Source organism: Lepidochelys olivacea (assembly GCF_965140295.1).
Source record: "Lepidochelys olivacea isolate rLepOli2 genome assembly, chromosome: 20".
NCBI classification, from domain to species: Eukaryota; Metazoa; Chordata; order Testudines; family Cheloniidae; genus Lepidochelys; species Lepidochelys olivacea.
The window spans coordinates 11,315,015-11,333,338 of NC_140430.1; the positions used below are offsets into that span (position 1 = coordinate 11,315,015).

Genomic DNA, 18,324 nt, shown 5'->3' on the forward strand with positions numbered 1-18,324 from the left:
GGAAGCTATCTGCCGAGGAGCTGGAGAGTCTCTAAGATTGAACACTTGCCCCCCATGTTTGCAAACAGCCCCTGAGGCCGGGGAAGGGGCAGTTGCCAGGATCACAGTGGCTTGGAGTGGTTCTTGCAGCTCTGAGCCTGACTTTGCTTACCTGGGTTTTATTTTCTTCACTTTCCTTCCCACGAACTAAAGGCAGGAATTCCAAAACTGATTAAAGGAAATATTTCACTACCCAGCATGTGCTCAGCCTGTGGAACTCCCTGCAACATGATGTCACTGAGATCAAGAGACAGTGGTCCCTGCTGGCCTTGGAATCCAAGAATCTAGCGGGATTGGACAATTATGTGGATCACAAGAAAAGCCAGACTTACTATAAATAAATAATGAGACCAAACCTTTGGGAAGGGTTATTAACCTGCTTCAGGAACTAAGCCGATCGCTGACCATTAAAGAGCAGGATGAGACCTTCACTGGGTTGGGGGGGGGGCAGATGATCATCCGTCGGTTCCAGCGGGGTTCTCACCCCTTCCTTTGCAGCTTCTCGTGCTGGAAGACTGGGCTGATCCCATCTGGCAGAGCCTATTGTTCCCTCCCACACCCCAACCCCAGTACAGAGGTGCAATGAGCAGCAGGTGCTAACATGAGATCAGTTTATTGATTGACACGACAGGCTTGGTGCTCTGGACAGCCAAAGCTGCGGTGATGATGGGGGCTTGTAGAGGGCTGAGTGCAGGCAACGATAGACACACCGGGCAGGGTTCAGCCTCCTGCACCACTGGACAGGGGCAAGGGCAGCCAGATGTGCGGCACTGCCAGGCTCGAGGCACGCTACATGCTCACATCCCACGCTTGCCCTGGGATCAGCAGTATCTGGACCCAGCTTGGCCCACCTGTCCTGGGACCCGGCTGAGGGAGGCAGGAACCTTGTAGGGTTAGAGACCCTGGTCAGACCGAGGGCGAGGGGGAAGCAGTGGGGTGTCCCGTGTGGCTGGGGAGAAAGGGATGTCCCCCTAGGCTCTGCGCTCCTCGGGGCTTGTCCACACTAGCACAAAGGTGTGTTTAAACCATGATTGACAACATGCTTCAAACCTTCAGTGTGGACAGGGCAGGTCATAGCTTCACCATGTGTCAGCTGGGTGAGGGGAGAGCCAGGGGTGGCCTGGCACAAGGCCCAGCCATTTCTACACTCTCGCTCTGGTCTCATGCAGGGTGTGAGGTCCTGGGCTGGGCTGTGCAAGGGGGGATCTCACCCTCTCTGGACTCTGCCTGGAATTGCATGTCCACACCTGGCACTGTCAATCCCGCCCAGGATCATTGTGTTTGCTGTGAAATGCCTCACTTGTGCCAGGCTGCCCCATTCACCGCGAGCCAGGAAGGGCTGGTGGGGCCAGATTTCAGCCTTCACCGTCCCACTCCAGAGCGTCTTCTCTACGGCAGTAAAAAAAAATCACAAACACCCAAACAGCCATTGAAATCTTAGAAAACAATCATTAACCACCCCCCGCCCCGGAACCCAGTGATCTTCCTTCTTCCTTCCTTCCCGCCGCATTGCCCTGCCTCTGTCCTCGAAACATCACTCACACCTGGACCAGAGCGCCACCTACAGGAGGGTATTAAAACAACAAACATTGGGGTTGGGACCCACACTACAAACCCACAAAAGAAATCCAACGAAAAGCCAAGCTGCCGCCCAGTTCATCCTGCTGCTCCTCCACCTACAAACACATGCCCTCCCAGGGCCACGGCTACTGAACACCACAGGCCATGCCCTGTAACCTTAACTCTGCCCATTTCCTCAGCGTGCACATGCCTGTTCCCCAGACAATGGTCCCCAAGCACTAGGGATTGGGGAGGGTTGGGACAGCCACTGGCTGTGCTGGCAGGGTAATTCAGTGCAGAGCTGAGAGCAGAAGGGGTGAGGGCAGGATGGCATTACTAGGGGCAGAGTTAAGGCTGCCATGGGTGGTAGGGAGGTGTCCAGCCTGAGTCAAATAATGCCTCCCCTTAGAGCCCAGAGGGTGAGAAACAAGACTCAGCCTGAGCTCAGGTTCAGACTCCAGGGCTCATCTGCTCCTTGGCGTGGCTGCTGGGGCTGCCCAGGAGGGGGCCAATAGCGATAACCGTGGTGGTGGCATGTGTGGAGTGGGCACCTGTCCCCACTTTATCTCATAGGCACCACATGGAGCCGGAGTTCGGCGGCAGCTGAGATAAGCCAAAAAAGAACCTTGTGGATTTAAAACGTGGCTCTCAGAGAAAACTCGTAAGGCAGTGCAGCGGCACGCCCTGGTGACCACATGCATCATGAATGGGCCACTTGGGAGCATCAGCCAACAGGAGAGCTGTGAGCCAAACCCAGAGGGGTCAGTCGAGCCCCACACCTGTTACCACATCCCTGGGCACACAAACTCACAGCCCACGGGATTCCCATGCTCATGAAGCTGTTCCTCATGCTCAGTCCCTTTCCAAATATTAGCCCTTTCCTCCTCACTACCCCCGTGTTCCACCCTGAGCAATGCCGCTCCCGGCACTTGGTCACACCCTCCACCCAGTGATGGCAGAGCCAAGCAAGACCTAGCAGCTTTTAACTTCTCTACCCTCTGCCTATCCTGCCAGCCCCAGTATCCGTGTCCTCTTCTTGGCATTCTCATCAGTTTGTTGATCAATCGATCTCCAAACACATGCTCTCTCTCCCTGCTCTGTCATATGGCAGCACCATGCACTATTCTAGCTGAGGTCTGCTCAGGTTAGATTTAGTTGGGATTGGTCCTGCTTTGAGCAGGGGGTTGGACTAGATACCTCCTGAGGTCCCTTCCAACCCTGAGATTCTGATTCTGATTCCTGCTCTAGCCTCCCATGGGTTCCTACCTAGTCACTTGCAGGAGCCTGCTTGCCTGAGGAGTCCGTTGGTTGTATATGCACTCTCTGCTTCTCTGAGGACAGTCCTGGCCTTCCATCGTCTTCGCTTTTTGCACAAGCTCCTGTCGATTCTTCCTCTGCACAAAACAGGCCCAAGGAGCATGAGCACGGGGTTCAACATGGCCTGCCCCACGGTGCAACCCCACCCCCCACAGAACGTGCCCAACGTGGCCTGCTCCAGGGATCTTCGCCCTGCAGGACGTTTCCAATGTGGCCTGCTCCAGGGATCTTCACCCTGCAGGATGTGCCCGACACGGCCTGCTCCAGGGATCTTCTCCCTGCAGGACATTTCCGATGTGGCCTGCCCTAGGGATCTTCACCCTGCAGGATGTGCCCGCCACGGCCCTCCACAGGGATCTTCGCCCTGCAGGATGTTTCCGACGAGGCCTGCCCCAGGGATCTTTGCCCTGCAGGATGTGCCTGACATGGCCTGCTGCAGGGATCTTTGCCCTGCAGGATGTGCCCGACATGGCCTGCTGCAGGGAACTTAGCCCTGCAGGATGTGCCCAACGTGGCCTGCCCCAGGGATCTTCACCCTGCCCCTGCCCCAGGGATCTTCGCCCTGCCCTAGAGTGCCACCTCCTTCCCTTGCAGACAGAGGTCGCCATGGAGACGTGACTGAGTGGAGGTCACTGGGACGTGACTTTATGTGGGCTGGACACAGTTCTCATGAATAGCAAGGGATTTTGGCTGCTCTGCACAAAGCACTTTGAGCCAGATTCCCTCCCTGGTGGGCACTGATGCCAAGACATAGGGCCAGGGGCTTGTGCCTCCTCTATCCAGCATAGCCCCTAATATAGGCTCTGGGAGCCCTTCAGTGCTGCCCTAAGTGGCTCCCTTGTTCCAGAGACCTGATAGGGCTTTTCAGAATCAGAGGGAGGGTGCAAGTACCCAGTCAGAGCCACTGCAGCCCAGTCCCCCAGCCCAGTGTTCGGAGTCCCCCCTCTATAGAGTCTGATTCATTTAAGAGGAAAAAAATCTACCACCACTTCAAACTAGGGGCCATTAGCCTGTTAGCTGAAGTGGGGCCCAGACTTTTAGTGCTTTAAAATCCCAGGTCCAGACCTCAATGGTGACCGATGGGGGAGCAGGAATGCCAGGATCAAATTCCGGTGGGATGATTTAGGGAAGCGGTCTACGTATAGCTAATATGCAGTATTGTAGCTCTGTTGTTCTCAGGATATTAGCGAGACAAGGTAGGGGGGGTAATATCTTTTGTAGGACCAATTTCTGTTGGTAAGAGAGACAAGCTTTCCAGCCACACAGAGCTCTTCTTCGGGGTTGGGAAACTTACTCAGGGGGTCACAGCTTAAACACAAGGTGGAACAGATTGTTTAGCACAAGTAGTTAACACACATTTCAAGGGACCATTCAAGGTGAAATGGCCTGTTAACACCTCTCCAGTCATAGCAGGGAAGGCAGCTGTGGGGCATGGTTAGTGGGTTACAGATTGTTGTCAGGTTTCAGAGTAACAGCCATGTTAGTCTGTATTCGCAAAAAGAAAAGGAGTACTTGTGGCACCTTAGAGACTAACCAATTTATTTGAGCATGAGCTTTCGTGCGCTACAGCTCACTTCATCGGATGCATACCGTGGAATGTTGTCAGAAACCATAAATCCAGTGTCTCTCTTCAGTCCATGATTTTTAGTGTCTAGCAAAGTTAGGAATTTAAACTCCGACTTGTCTTTAAACTCATCTTTTGAAGGGGTTGGGCAGGTTTCTTTTGAGGATGAGGACTCAGAGGTAGCGTTGCCATCTTTCTAATTTCCCGTAACTTGACTTCCAAGGCCACGCCCGTGCCCCACCGCTTCTCCCAAGGCCTCGCCCCCATCGCTCGCTCCTCTCCCTTCCTCCCCTCATTGCTCGCTGGATCGTCTCAAGGAGCCTGCATGCAGGTAGGAGGCAGCCACGGTTGAGCAGGGGCTGGTGTGGGTTAATGACCCGGCACTCCCCTCGCCCTGTGGGAACTGGACTTTTAGTTAAGGTGCCATTTAGGGTTGTCAGGTCCCCTTTTCGACTAGACTTTCCAGTTGAAAACCGGGCACCTGGCATCCCTAAATGGCACCCAAACACAGAAGCCCACAACTAGAGTGTCTGGGTAAAAGCCAAACAGATGGTGTTAGGATATAGATATTCAGGCCTGTCTGTAAAGGACTGTACTTTAAGAATTTAGGTGTATTCTTATCACTTGGCTAGTGATAGAGGTATAAAAGAAAGAATCAAAATCACTGTCTGCTGGTGTAAGGGCCTTCTCTTACTATGACAGTCTGAGGCCCTGTGCTTAGGCTAAGGCCTTTGGCTAAGCAGCAGAGGCAGCCATAAGCTGGGAAGCGACCGGTCACATCCTCACATTCCAAACTAGTCACACTGAAATAAGGTGCTATTGGGCTGTTAGGCACTATCAGGACAGGATTGTATTCCTATCACCTCCAGAGAAAGGGAAGTGCCTAGAAAATGTAAAAGGAAACTTAGTTTGATAGCATCCTGTCTGGCAAGAACTCACTTATCAATAGCTGGGATGTGAAATCCTCACTTCTGTATTGTTTTGTCATTATAGTTCCCACTTTGCTGTTGTTTGTCTGTATAATCTCTGTCTGGTTCTGTGATTGTTCCTGTCTGCTGTATAATTAATTTTGCTGGGTGTAAACTAATTGAGGTGGTGGGATATAATTGGTTACATAATCATGTTACAATATGTTAGGATTGGTTAGTTAAATTTCAGGAAAATGATTGGTTAAGGTATAGCTAAGCAGAACTCAAGTTTTACTATATAATCTGTAGTCAATGAGGAAGTGACTGGGGTGTGGGTGGGGGTGGGCATGTGGGTGTGTGAGATGGGAACAGGGAATGGGGGTAAGAAAATTGGAATCATGTTTTGCTAAAGGGGGAGATGGGAACAAGGAATGGGGGTAAGAAAATTGGAATCATGTTTTGCTAAAGGGGGAAATGGGAACAGGGAATGGGAGTAAGGAAGTTGGAATCATGCTTGCCTAAGGGCAGGAATCGGAACAGGGACACAGGTGTAAGGCTCTGTGGTGTCAGAGCTGGGAAGGAGGATACTAAGGAAGGAAACTGGAATCATGCTTGCTGGAAGTTCACCCCAATAAACATCGAATTGTTTGCACCTTTGGACTTCGGGTATTGTTGCTCTCTGTTGATGCGAGAAGGACCAGGGAAGTAAGTGGGTGAAGGAATAAGCCCCCTAACATCTTGGTGCCGTGACTCGGATGCATCGCATTGGATAGGTGAGTGGCAGCCTGTAAGTCCCCCTCCCCAACAGTCCGCGCAGCTGCTTGGAGGGGGTATCGCGAACTCTCGTGATGGTAGTTGCGGGTTCTGGCAAGCCAGGGTAAAGGATTTTTTGGATAAATGGATAAGGGAGGACCAGGGCCCATACCAGGTACAGGGGTCAACCTGGGATAAGATTAAAAAGGAAATGGAGGAAGTGTTAGGGGACCCAGAGGTATGGGAGGTGGCTGAGGAGCCCACCCTCCTTGGTATATGGGTAGAGGAAGAAGGTCCCTGCCCATGGGGACTGAATGCCTCCCAGGGAAAAGAGGCACTTCAGTCTGCTTGAGAGGTCTGAAGTAAGGGCAGCATTATGGGAAGCTGCCAGTAATCTTTCAAGTTTGGTGCTGCTTCAGCAAGGGCTGCTGAAGGGTTGTAAATTAGTTAGGGATAGTGAAAGATGATTTGGCACAAAAGGGTTTAAGGTCAAAAGCAGAGTTAACAGACCACCTTTAGAGACTGGATCTGAGACTTGGTCCTAGGGGAGTGGAGGAAAAAAAAAAAAAGTTTCAAAGTGCAACCTGCCTTTCCACACTCTTTTGTTTTTCTGAAGTTTTAATGGAGGGTACTTTGGATACTTATGTGAGATGTCAAGAAGGAAGTTTTTGTTTAATGATAAAACCCAGTTATATAAATGTAACTGTATGTGCAACTCTGTGCAGTTACATTGGATGGAAGCTTGGTAATTAAATTATCCAAGGGGGTCAGGTAGAGTGGCTACTACCACCACTACGCTTCTGTCCACAGAAGCCTTTATAGCTATTCTGAGGGAAAATGGGCCCTTTTCCCACAGAAATGGTCTATAAGGGACTGCTGCAGGCAGCAGGCAGAGAGAGAATCCGAGCAAAATTATTTGACTATTGGGTAATGTAATCAAAATCACTAAAGGATGGAAGAGGTTTCTTTTGGAACTTAACTTGGCTGCCCCTAGTTGTGTCTAGTTGTACAAGATGGAAGTGTAATCGGGGTACAGTTGTGTAAAAAAGAGTAATCACAGTGCAAGGGATGTTAGGCAAAACAGAATTTTGTGTGTGTGCGCACAGGTAAAAGAAAAGGAAAAGGGGAGGAATGATGGGAACACTGAGCCTTGGGATGGCTCTGGGGGATCAGATTGTTGCTTTAGTGGGTTCTGCATGAAAACTCTGTAGGCATGGGGGAGGCAGTTATACCTTGTGTAAAATTAATTTGGCTAATATGATGTTATGGAGGTTAAACTATATGGAAGGAATTTGCATTTTCCCAGGACATGTGCAGTGTATATTGGAAAAGGAGTAAAAGAAATGCAAATAAAACATGGTACTTCATTAAAATCCTAATAGGGCTCCAAAAGGAGCCACAATAGGTTGTGCTTTCTTTTTCAGATCGCTGTGTTTTGGAGCAGGAGATGAAAGTGGAAAGTGATCAGAACTCTGGTGGAAGTAAAATGCTTCCCTTTTAAGACAGTGTCTGAGCTGCTAACAGCTTTGGATCCAAAAGCAAGCTAGTAAGCCTCTGTGTGTAAATGCAAATTACCTAGCTGATGGGCACAAAGGAGCTGCAAATAACTGAATACATCTGGTCAGCAAACAAGCTACTAGAAGACTCAGATTATGGCCCTTCAGGAAAGGGAGGTGAAAAAAACAAGTCAAGCCTGAAAATAAGGGGGACAGGTTAACCTTAAGGGGTGTGTGTGTGTGTGTACAGTGCTAAAATCTGAGGCTGTGTCTCAGCTATTACCTGAGAATAAACTTAAAGCTTGGTACAGCAGAGAAACTATTGCAAACTTGGTCTGTTGTACAAGAGGGGAAACTGAGGTACACCATCTCATGAATTTCATAAATGACCAGTGAGTGAGGAAATTCACTAGCCTGACTATAGAACAAAATAAGGACAGTCTGGAGGTAATTCTTCTGTTTTTCCTGCAAGTAGCAAGGACATTTGTAAAAGAAAGTGGTATTATTATTAAGCAATAATCTGTCCCCACCATGGGGAAGGAAATTGTTTCTTTTGTTTTTCAGACACTCTACAAGCAAGCTGGCGCCAGCGGGAAAAATAACCCAGAATACCATGGATCTATGTTTTGTGTTGTTTGTCTGTGGTGTTTGTCTTGTTGCTAGCATTGTTGTGTTTTAATGAACAGAAAACCTCATGATGTGGGTGGGGGATGGCTTCCAAAGGCTGGCCTTGGGGGGGAAGATGTGCATGGGAATGCAAATTCTCAACTAGGAGGCCAGCACCTGTGTAATAGCTACCGTGGTACCTGGAAATGGAATGGCAACTAAGGTGGCCCCCACAAGCCCTATGGAAATAATGAAAACGGGAGGAGCTCACTGGGAGTTAATGGAGGTGTGTGTAAAATAGTGTAAATCAATAGAAGATGTTTGGATGTGCCCCTCTCCTATGACTATAGAGGAGCGGGATCAATGGCCTATGCAAGGGGTGGACAATTGGATGTACTGTGTATAAGGTGTTTTGCTGGGAATGTACATATTACTGGGGGCACAATTACACCAGCCCATAACCAAACTACACCCATCTACATGCTGCTATATGGACTTTGGTGCACAAATGGATCTGTGAATCTTATTGCTGTGAATAAGCCAGGGCTTACTGCCTGATTCCATACCAAGTGGTCAAGCTGGTTTGGACAATATCCCATTTCTCTGTGAACATTCAATGAACTTGTGATATGGACAAAAGCATACAAAACTTGCAGGAGCAGCTTGTTGCAACTGCCAGCAACTGGACACAAGATCGTGACCCCATCGAAGGAGGAGAGGCAGTATTTTGGGGGTGTCTCGGATGTTGGACCATACTGCAGTGGTCAGGACTCGGTGTTGCTGTGGATTTTGTATTGTTAACTGTACTTGTGTTACGTTGCATAGGGAGATAACCTATTAGGAATGTAATAAGCCCTCCAAACCCTGCAGTGTACTAGACAACCCGGACCCAACCTTCTCAGGCCCACTCTAATGGGAAGTCTGGAACACTAATTGGAATAGGTGTGGTATGCCCGTATGAGAGAAAGTGCAGGGCACAATACTACCAAGGAGCAGTGGGACAAATGGAATATCGACACCTTCCACCTTGATGCCTGGCCCTATCAGGAAATGTGTCGCCATATGTCCTATGCTTTTCCAGGGATACCTGGGCAGGAGGATCCCAAAAGAAAAAGAAAAAAAAAAGGGGTGGAGTGTTAGGATATAGATATTCAGGCCTGTCTGTAAAGGCCTATACTCTAAGAATTTAGGTGTATTCTTATCACTTGGCTAGTGATAGAGGTATAAAAGAAAGAATCAAAATCACTGTCTGCTGGTGTAAGGGCCTTCTCTTACTGTGACAGTCTGAGGCCCTGTTCTTAGGCTAAGGCCTTTGGCTAAGCAGCAGAGGCAGCCATAAGCTGGGAAGCGACCGGTCACATCCTCACATTCCAAACTAGTCACATTGAAATAAGGTGCTATTGGGCTGTTAGGCACTATCAGGACAGGATTGTATTCCTATCACCGCCAGAGAAAGGGAAGTGCCTAGAAAATGTAAAAGGAAACTTAGTTTGATAGCATCCTGTCTGGCAAGAACTCACTTATCAATAGCTGGGATGTGAAATCCTCACTTCTGTATTGTTTTGTCATTATAGTTCCCACTTTGCTGTTGTTTGTCTGTATAATCTCTGTCTGGTTCTGTGATTGTTCCTGTCTGCTGTATAATTAATTTTGCTGGGTGTAAACTAATTGAGGTGGTGGGATATAATTGGTTACATAATCATGTTACAATATGTTAGGATTGGTTAGTTAAATTTCAGGAAAATGATTGGTTAAGGTATAGCTAAGCAGAACTCAAGTTTTACTATATAATCTGTAGTCAATGAGGAAGTGACTGGGGTGTGGGTGGGGGTGGGCATGTGGGTGTGTGAGACGGGAACAGGGAATGGGGGTAAGAAAATTGGAATCATGTTTTGCTAAAGGGGGAGATGGGAACAAGGAATGGGGGTAAGAAAATTGGAATCATGTTTTGCTAAAGGGGGAAATGGGAACAGGGAATGGGAGTAAGGAAGTTGGAATCATGCTTGCCTAAGGGCAGGAATCGGAACAGGGACACAGGTGTAAGGCTCTGTGGTGTCAGAGCTGGGAAGGAGGATACTAAGGAAGGAAACTGGAATCATGCTTGCTGGAAGTTCACCCCAATAAACATCGAATTGTTTGCACCTTTGGACTTCGGGTATTGTTGCTCTCTGTTGATGCGAGAAGGACAAGGGAAGTAAGTGGGTGAAGGAATAAGCCCCCTAACAGATGGCAACCCTACTGAGAGGTCAGATAGAGAGTGATCATGTTGTGAAAAGTGTTCACCCACAGGTGATAGGGTGTTCTTGTCTTTTATCATTTTCCTGTGTGAGTTTGTTCAAGAGCGCAGTGATTGTCTGGTTACACCCACATCATTGTTACTGTGGCATTTAGTGCACGGGATGAGCTGCCCCACGTTATGATAGGCCTGTGTAGGACCCATGGATCTTGAAAGGTGTGTTATGGGGGGTGTTGATCATCTTACCGGTGTAGATATGTCTACAGGTTTTCCATGATGCAATTGACTTGATACAATGTTTGGTAAAGGCAGTTTTAAGTGTGTTAAGGTGTGAATCCTGGACTTTCTCCTTGGAGCATATTCTTGGTATCTGAGTGCCTGGCTGTAGATAACAGATTTCTTGGAGTGGTTACTGCATCTGTGAAGGTAAGGCTACATCTACATTACACATTACATCCGTTACAGTGACGCATAAGCACAGACGCTTTAAGCTGATAGGAGAGAGCTCTTCTGTTGGCTTAATTACGCCACCTCCCATAAGAGGCGGCAGCTCTGTTGGCAGGAGAAGCTCTCCCACCAACATAGCACTGTCTACGCCGGCTCTTAAGTCAGTGTAATTTACGTTGCTCAGGGATGTGGATTATTCCGAAGTTATAGCGAAGTAATTTGTAGTGTAGACAAAGCGTGGTGATCTATGGGTTGCTAGTATTTAGTTGCCTGTAGGGTTCCATTGCTGAAGCAGAGCGTGATATCCAGGAAGTTGGTGCTGGTGTGGGAGTTTTCTAGAGAGAGTTTAATGGATGGGTGGTGGTTGTTGAAGTTGTGGAGGAAATCTATGAGGGAGTTTAGGTCATCTGTCTAGAGGATGAAAATATCATCGCTGTGTGTCAGGAATATCATTGGTTTTGTGGTGTATTTAAAACTTCCTTCACCAAACAAGGACACTCCATCAAAGAAGTAGACGACATCCTGGAATGGGCCACCCAGATACCCTAAAGAGAACCTGCTTCAATATGGAAATAAAACTCCCTCCATCCACACACCCTGAGCTGTCACCTCCCATCCCACACTAGAACCCATATGGGGCATCATTAAACAATTACAACCCAAACTCGATGTGAACCATGTCCTGAAAGAAATCTTTCCTGCCTTCTTCTGGCCTTCACACAACCCCTGAGCCTCTCCCAACTCATCATCAGAAGCAAGCTCCCCACCCACCAATTCAAAGCGGCACCAGACCCTGCCCGAACAACAGTTGCAAAACCTGTAGACATATCGTCATTGCTATGATGATCAATACCCCACACAAAACACATTTCAAGATCCATAGGTCCCAGCACATGCCTATCACAACATGTGGGGCACCTCATCCAGTGCACTAAATGCCACAGTAACAATGATCTGGGAGTAACCAGACAATCATTACGCTCTCGAACAAACTCACACAGGAAAATCATGAAAGAGAAAAACTCCACATCACTTGGGGATGAGCACTTTGTATAAAATGATCACTCTCTACCTGACCTCTCAGTCCTCATCCTCCAAGGAAACCTGCACAACCCCTTCAAAAGATGAACCTGGGAGCTTAAATTCATAACTCTGCTAGACACTAAATACCATGGACTGAAGGGAGACACTGGATTTATGGCTGATTACAACAATCTGTAACCCACTAACAACCCCCACACCCAAGCTGCCTCCCACCCCGTCCTTCTCCCCATGACTTCACCCCATGTCACTTCACCTTGAATAGTCCCTTAAAATATGTATTTACTTTTACTAAACAATCTGTTCCATCTTGTATTTAGCTGTGACACTCTGAGCACATTCCCAGCCCTGAAGAAGAGCTCTGTGCAGCTTGAAAGCTTCTCTCTCACCAACAGAAGTTGGTGCCATAAAATAATTTACCTTGTCTCTCTGTGTACAGCTTATGAATTGTTTGATTTTGCAAAAAGAAAAGGAGTACTTGTGGCACCTTAGAGACTAACCAATTTATTTGAGCATGAGCTTTCGTGAGCTACAGCTCACTTCATTGGATGCATACAGCTACAGAATCTGTAGCTCACGAAAGCTTATGCTCAAATAAATTGGTTAGTCTCTAAGGTGCCACAAGTCCTCCTTTTCTTTTTGCGAATACAGACTAACACGGCTGTTACTCTGAAACCTGTCATTATGTTTGATTTTGGAAACTTTACGGATATCTGTAACACACTGCAGGCTCCACTTTGAATGTTGGGCTTATTTGCCTTCTGTGGTGCCATTTGTCTATATATGGAGCTAAAATGCACAGGAGTTGACTGGAGAAATTCATGTCCTGGCACAGGGCTAACAAAAGAGGGTCATTAAACTTTGATGATTTTCCATTCAAATGGAGCACCTGTGAACAAAGAGATGGCTGCTGCCCAAGGCACACCAGATGAGGCTGATTGGGAGGTCATCTGACAAAGGGGGCAAAGGGTTATAAGAGAAAAGGTCTCTCACTGGCCATTTGAAAGAGAGAGAGACAGACAGAGAGGAGACAAGAAGCAGAAGGAAGTTGGCTGCAGGAATAAGAGAAGACTTCATGATCTGGAGGAGAAGCCATGCACTGAAGGAGGTATTTGGGTTCCTTAGAGGAGTCCAGAGAATGCTCCACAATGATGAGGAAACTGAAGCAGGGAAATGCATCCAAATGTGTTGTTAATTTGTCTAGCTCTGGGTAATTCTTGTGCTATCTACAGTAAAGAACAACTGGATTTAGACTCCTTTGCAAAGCCAGTGTGTCTGTTTGCTTCCCCATCACATGCCTCTGAAGGATGGGGGAACCTGGGGACAATGAAATGGCTAACGGACATGCCACCCTAGAGCGATGATGCCATGATGGGGTAGCCATGCTGTTGATGGAAGAGTAGCTAGGTAAGGGTAGCACAGAGAGAAAAAAAGCCCTGTCCAGAGCTCAAAGTCCTTTGCAGATATTCGCTTTCAGCCCCATGTCAAGCAAGGAGTGATCATCTCCCTGTAATACAGAAGGGAAAACTGAGGCACAGAGAGGGGACGATATCTGCTCAAAGTCACGCAGAGCCAGGGATAGAACCCAGGCATTCTGTCTCCAACTCCAGAAGCATCCCCTCTGCCCCAGAAATGGCAGGAGAGTCTGTGGTGTTCTGTGCATCTGTCCTGCACTTAGGTGAAGCAGCAAAAATCTGAAAGCAAGTGAGAAGCTAGGGAACTGATTCTCATTTGGCTGCATCAGTTGCTCTGGAGTCAGTGATGTGTGTGTCCTGCTTTGCAGGCTGCCAGCAGGAGGACAGAATTTCATGGTAAATATTTGATGAGGGTTTTGGAGGAATTTGTTAAAATGCTGCTCCAGTGACTGATTCATCAGGGAAGGAAAAGATCAAAGCATTTTCCCCAGCTGCATCATGGCCCCTTGGAACACCCAGAGCCCCAGCTGCTCTTCCATGTGCTCACCAACAGCTCTGATCTGGGCAAGACATTCCTGAGCCGCTTGCCTTGTGACCCGGGTCCATCACTCAGCCTGTCCAGTGGCTGTTGGCATCAATGGATAGCTGCAGCTTTTCCCTGTGACCACTAGAGGCCATTGTTCCCACTGCTGCTGCAGATCCTTCCTCATCACGATCGGACCCAAGGCCTTTGCCCTCCCGCTCGTTCCCAAAGCCTCTCGAAGACGTGGCTTCACTTACCCCACCAGGGCGGGGAAGCAGGACACTCCGAAGGTGTCGGGAGAAGCATAGAAGTGGGGGGCACCACAGGGAGATGCTAGCATGGGGCAGAGGAAAGGGCGTTTGCCCTACATGGCACCAGCGTAGGGCACGAGGAGGTTGGGGGCTTGTGGGTCAGAGCTAAGGTTATTACTGAGATATGTCATGTGAATTTCCACACCTAAAGCCCTGGTGCTAAGCAAAAGCTGTTGTCAGGGTAACAGGCACTATGTTTCCACTCCCCCAGCGGCTCCTTCCCAGGGCTTTGAGGGCTCAGCCTGGCTGAATATTGTTTGCTTTGTATGTGAGCTTTATGAGGGCATTTCTGGTAAATGCCCCTTTGCTGTACAGGACAGGAGGTTTCCAGTTCTTGGGTCAGAGGGGAGGGGATGGTCCCAGCTGAACTGACCTCATGGCCAGGGCTGAGGGGGTATCTCATGGGGAGGTAAAACTGCAGGTCCCCTCCCATACCCTGGGGCAGATAGCCTTGGCGATCTCCCCAGGGGTCTGGGAGGGTAAATGCATTAACGAAGGTGACGCACGCAGATACCACGGTGATGGTACCTGAGACAGAGAGGGACATGCAGGCCCAGGGACACAAAGCAAAGCTCAGTGCCGCATTTAATCACCCATGGGCCCGAACTTCCTGGGAACTGGGAGCAGACATGGGATAGAGCAGCCAGGCTGGGATCCTCCCCAAACTCCCCAAAGCCGGAGGCCGCCGCCTGCCCTGGGTTGAGCTCGGAGGCCGGATGAGCTGCAGGTTCTGCCTCGGGGCTCAGCTCCCGCTGACCTGTTTGTGGCAGCGGCATAACACCAGCGTGTGTGCAGCAGGCTGCGTGTTACACCTGCCTTGGTCTGGTGCGAGTGAGGCACTAGGTACCAGACAATGGAGAAGGGGGCAATGGGCCTGGCGCAGAGCAGAGCAGACAGAGGGGGCAGGCGCTGACTGCCCGGGGAAGGACTCTGTCCAACCGAGGACATCACCGGGGGCACTCTAATATCCTTCCCACGTGTCCATGTTATACTCACTCCTGTCTGGTCCAGCACAGTTGCCCTCCTGAGACTCCAGCCTGGCCTTGGCCTGAGCAAGGGGGCAGGTCCCCCCGGGGCTGTGGCTGGGGGCTGTGTTACCGTGGTGGCAGCATCCGGGGCTGTGTGGCTCCTGGCTCTCCACACTGGCATCCTCCTCCTCCCCCTGCTGCTTGCACAGGTGGTGCTCCACCATCATCTGGAGCTCTGCAGGAGAGAGAAAGGCCAAGGATGAGCAATGCTCGGGGGTTTGGGGCTGAAGGGGGAACTCCTGGCCCATGTGGGTAATCAGACATGTGGACACATGCCCAGTGTCTCTCCAATGGGGGCCACAGTACACCCAGTGCTGGGTCACTCCAGGTCAGACCTGATCCTGATAGTCCCTAGGCCTGCCCCCAGTGCTAAGCCACCCCGGTCAGACCTGGTGCTGATCTGTCTGGGCTTGTCTCCAGCACTGAGTCACCTCACACCCATTCCCAGCACTGAGTCACTCTTTGCCCATTCTCAGTGCTGATCCTCTCCCCCAGCCTGGTGCCCATTCCTAGCGCTGAGCTGCCCCAGGTAAGACCTGGTGCGGATCCCCTGGTGGCAACTTGGTGTGAGCAGGGTGAGATGACAAGATGGTTTTAATCCCTATGTCCTGTCTATCAGGACAGTGGCAGTAGCTCCATGGTCCAGGAGTCTAGGCCCCAATGGGACCATGCCCCAGAACACGCAGAGGGTCAGCCAGCCCAGCCCAGCTCAGCAGAGTGAGAGACAGAAGGGTGAGGCCCAGCTCCGGCCCACAACATTTTGGCACCTGAGGCAGGGAGCTCAAATGATGCCCCCATGCCCCCTCGCTTGGGCCAAAACTTTGAAAAATTTCAATTCTGCCGCCTTCTTCTTCTACTCCTCTCATGGTACTGCTCTGCTACCTACCCCAATAAAGGAGAACCAACAACTTAAAATGCCTTGTTCAAAAATTTTAAGTAACACTTAACTTTCAAATGCCTGAACAGCAAATGTAACTTTTCTTGTCTGTATAGTAAACACTGGCATTTTTATCTGTTTGAATCTGTTTGCTTTCCGTGCCTTCTTGGTTGTAAATATTTGAACTACTTCCTGCTGAAGGTCCACAGTCTGGGCCAGCTCATGCTCTATTGAGATGGCTGCAAGGCCGACCAGCCTCTCCTGGGTCCTTGTGGGGCGTAGATGTGTTTTTATTAACTTCAGCTTGGAGAAGCTGCATTCTCCACTGGCAACTGCTACAGGAAGTGTTAGAAGTATGCACAGAGCAACTAAAGCATTTGGAAAGAGGGTGGTCATCTTATTTGTGCTCATAGAGTCCAGAACAGCCTTTGGAGTTGATCCTGCTGAAATGTATCTTGAAAGGGCTTTCAGTTCATCACCTAAATCACTCACATCAATGTGTCAACACTGTCTCTAGTGCCCTGAATTGCTGGTGTAGGTCTTCTTCAGATATAGTGAGGAGTTTGGGAATATCATACAACATCCCAAATATACTTCTGTGTTCCTTGAGCTGCAGGAAACGTTCTTCAACTGACTGTATTGCACAATCTAGCACCTGGTTAAATAATTCAATTTTGAATTGTTGTTTGGGGTCTCATGGGATTATTGCGTGTCTTGTAATCAAAATGTCTTCTTCTTCCATGACTCTTGTATTTTCGAATGGGTGGGAAAATAGCTTCAGTGTGAAGTTCCTTTGCCAACTTCTGTGCACTCGTCAGAATGTTTTGAAATCCCTCATCTGACCGGTAAGACTGTAGGTCTGGCTTTGCTTTGTCCAGTTGTTCCATTGCTCCAGATATATCAAGGTCAACACCTTGGAGTCTCTTGCTTACAACATTTATTTCAAACAGTCTGTCATGCCACAACACTAAGCCACACAGAAATTTGAAGTGATGTATGTTTCTGGTGATTCCATTTCCCTCTGCCACTGTTCTCCCACGAACAGTTCCTGTCATAGCCTTATCCTCCATAATGGCAACTATGGCATCATCTATCTTCCCAATTTGGTGTTTGATGGGCTTTATCGCATCCACTCGACTTTCCCATTGTGTGGCACTCAGTGGTTTCAGTGTCAGAGAGAATGTTCCCAGATGTTGCTTCAAAATTTGCCATCGATGAGTTGATGCAGAGAAAAATACATAAATGCTTTGAATTACATTAAAAGATTCAGCAGCCTCACTAGAAGCTGATGCTGCATCACTGACCACCAAGTTCAGTGAATGAGAACTGCATGGGACAGGGTTTAACTCTCGGATCCGTGTCTGCTCTCCTCTGTCCTTTCCTCTCATGTTGGCACCGTTATTGTAGCCCTGACCTCTCGTGTCAGCTATCGCAATGCCCGTATCTTCCAGCTTTTTAAGAAGCACATTTGTCATACCAGCTCCTGTAGTATCATCATGTCAATACGTTCTAGAAAATGCTCTCAGACCGTCACCACTGCCGGGACATTTTCACTAGGTTCTGTTGTTGTTACAAAATGCTCCATTAAAGTCATTTGTTCCGTATGGCTGATGTCAGGTGTGCAGTCCGGAATAACAGAGTCATATCTGCTGACTTCAGATCTGCCACAATCTTCTGTTTAACTTTTGTTGCCAGTAACGGTCTCATTTTGAATTGTTTTTCCAAGGTAGTGGTGTGTGTACATTGCTTGGGTGGTGACTCTTCTTAGATACTCCTGGAGTACAGCATCAAAGTCAGCCATCAGCTCCATAATGTTAAGGAAGTTTCCATTGTTTGGCACATACTGCTGATCTGAAGTACCGCGCAGTGCTAGGGTTTGGGTAGCAGCATTCTCACAATGGCAATGAGCCTTTTCAGAACACTTTGCCAGTAAAGAGCCTCTGATGCAATCTTCTCTTGATGCTGATCATCTGTGGTGGCCTTTAACCTTAGTCTCATCTCAAACTCTTTCCACCTATGGAATGCTCTCTGGTGATTTGCTGCCTTCTCATGGCAAGTCAGATTTCTAGCCAGATTTTTCCAGTCATTTGTTCCTGTAGAACCCAATGTGTCTGGAACATTAGACTGGAAGAAGAGTTTGCAACAAAACCAATATGCAGCATTCTGGGTTTTTGAGTACATAAGCCATGTCACCATTGGGGAT

The 18,324-nt window shown here is 48.7% G+C and overlaps 1 protein-coding gene across 2 annotated transcripts in view; it reads right to left on the reverse strand.

Moving 5' to 3' along the window:
• Positions 1-636: 636 nt before the first annotated feature.
• PPP1R1A (protein phosphatase 1 regulatory inhibitor subunit 1A) overlaps positions 637-18,324 on the reverse strand; it is an 83,034-nt gene continuing 65,346 nt past the window's right edge. The window contains exons 5-7 of one of the 2 annotated variants that reach the window (XM_084610393.1): positions 15,213-15,419; positions 2,892-2,993; positions 637-1,600 (exon numbers count right to left, since the gene is read on the reverse strand). In XM_084610393.1, the coding sequence (XP_084466519.1) occupies positions 1,578-1,600; positions 2,892-2,993; positions 15,213-15,419 (332 nt within the window). In that variant the 3' untranslated portion in view covers positions 637-1,577. Of the gene's footprint in view, positions 1,601-2,865; positions 2,994-15,212; positions 15,420-18,324 lie in introns of both variants that reach the window. The other variant, XM_084610392.1, reaches the window with a different exon arrangement.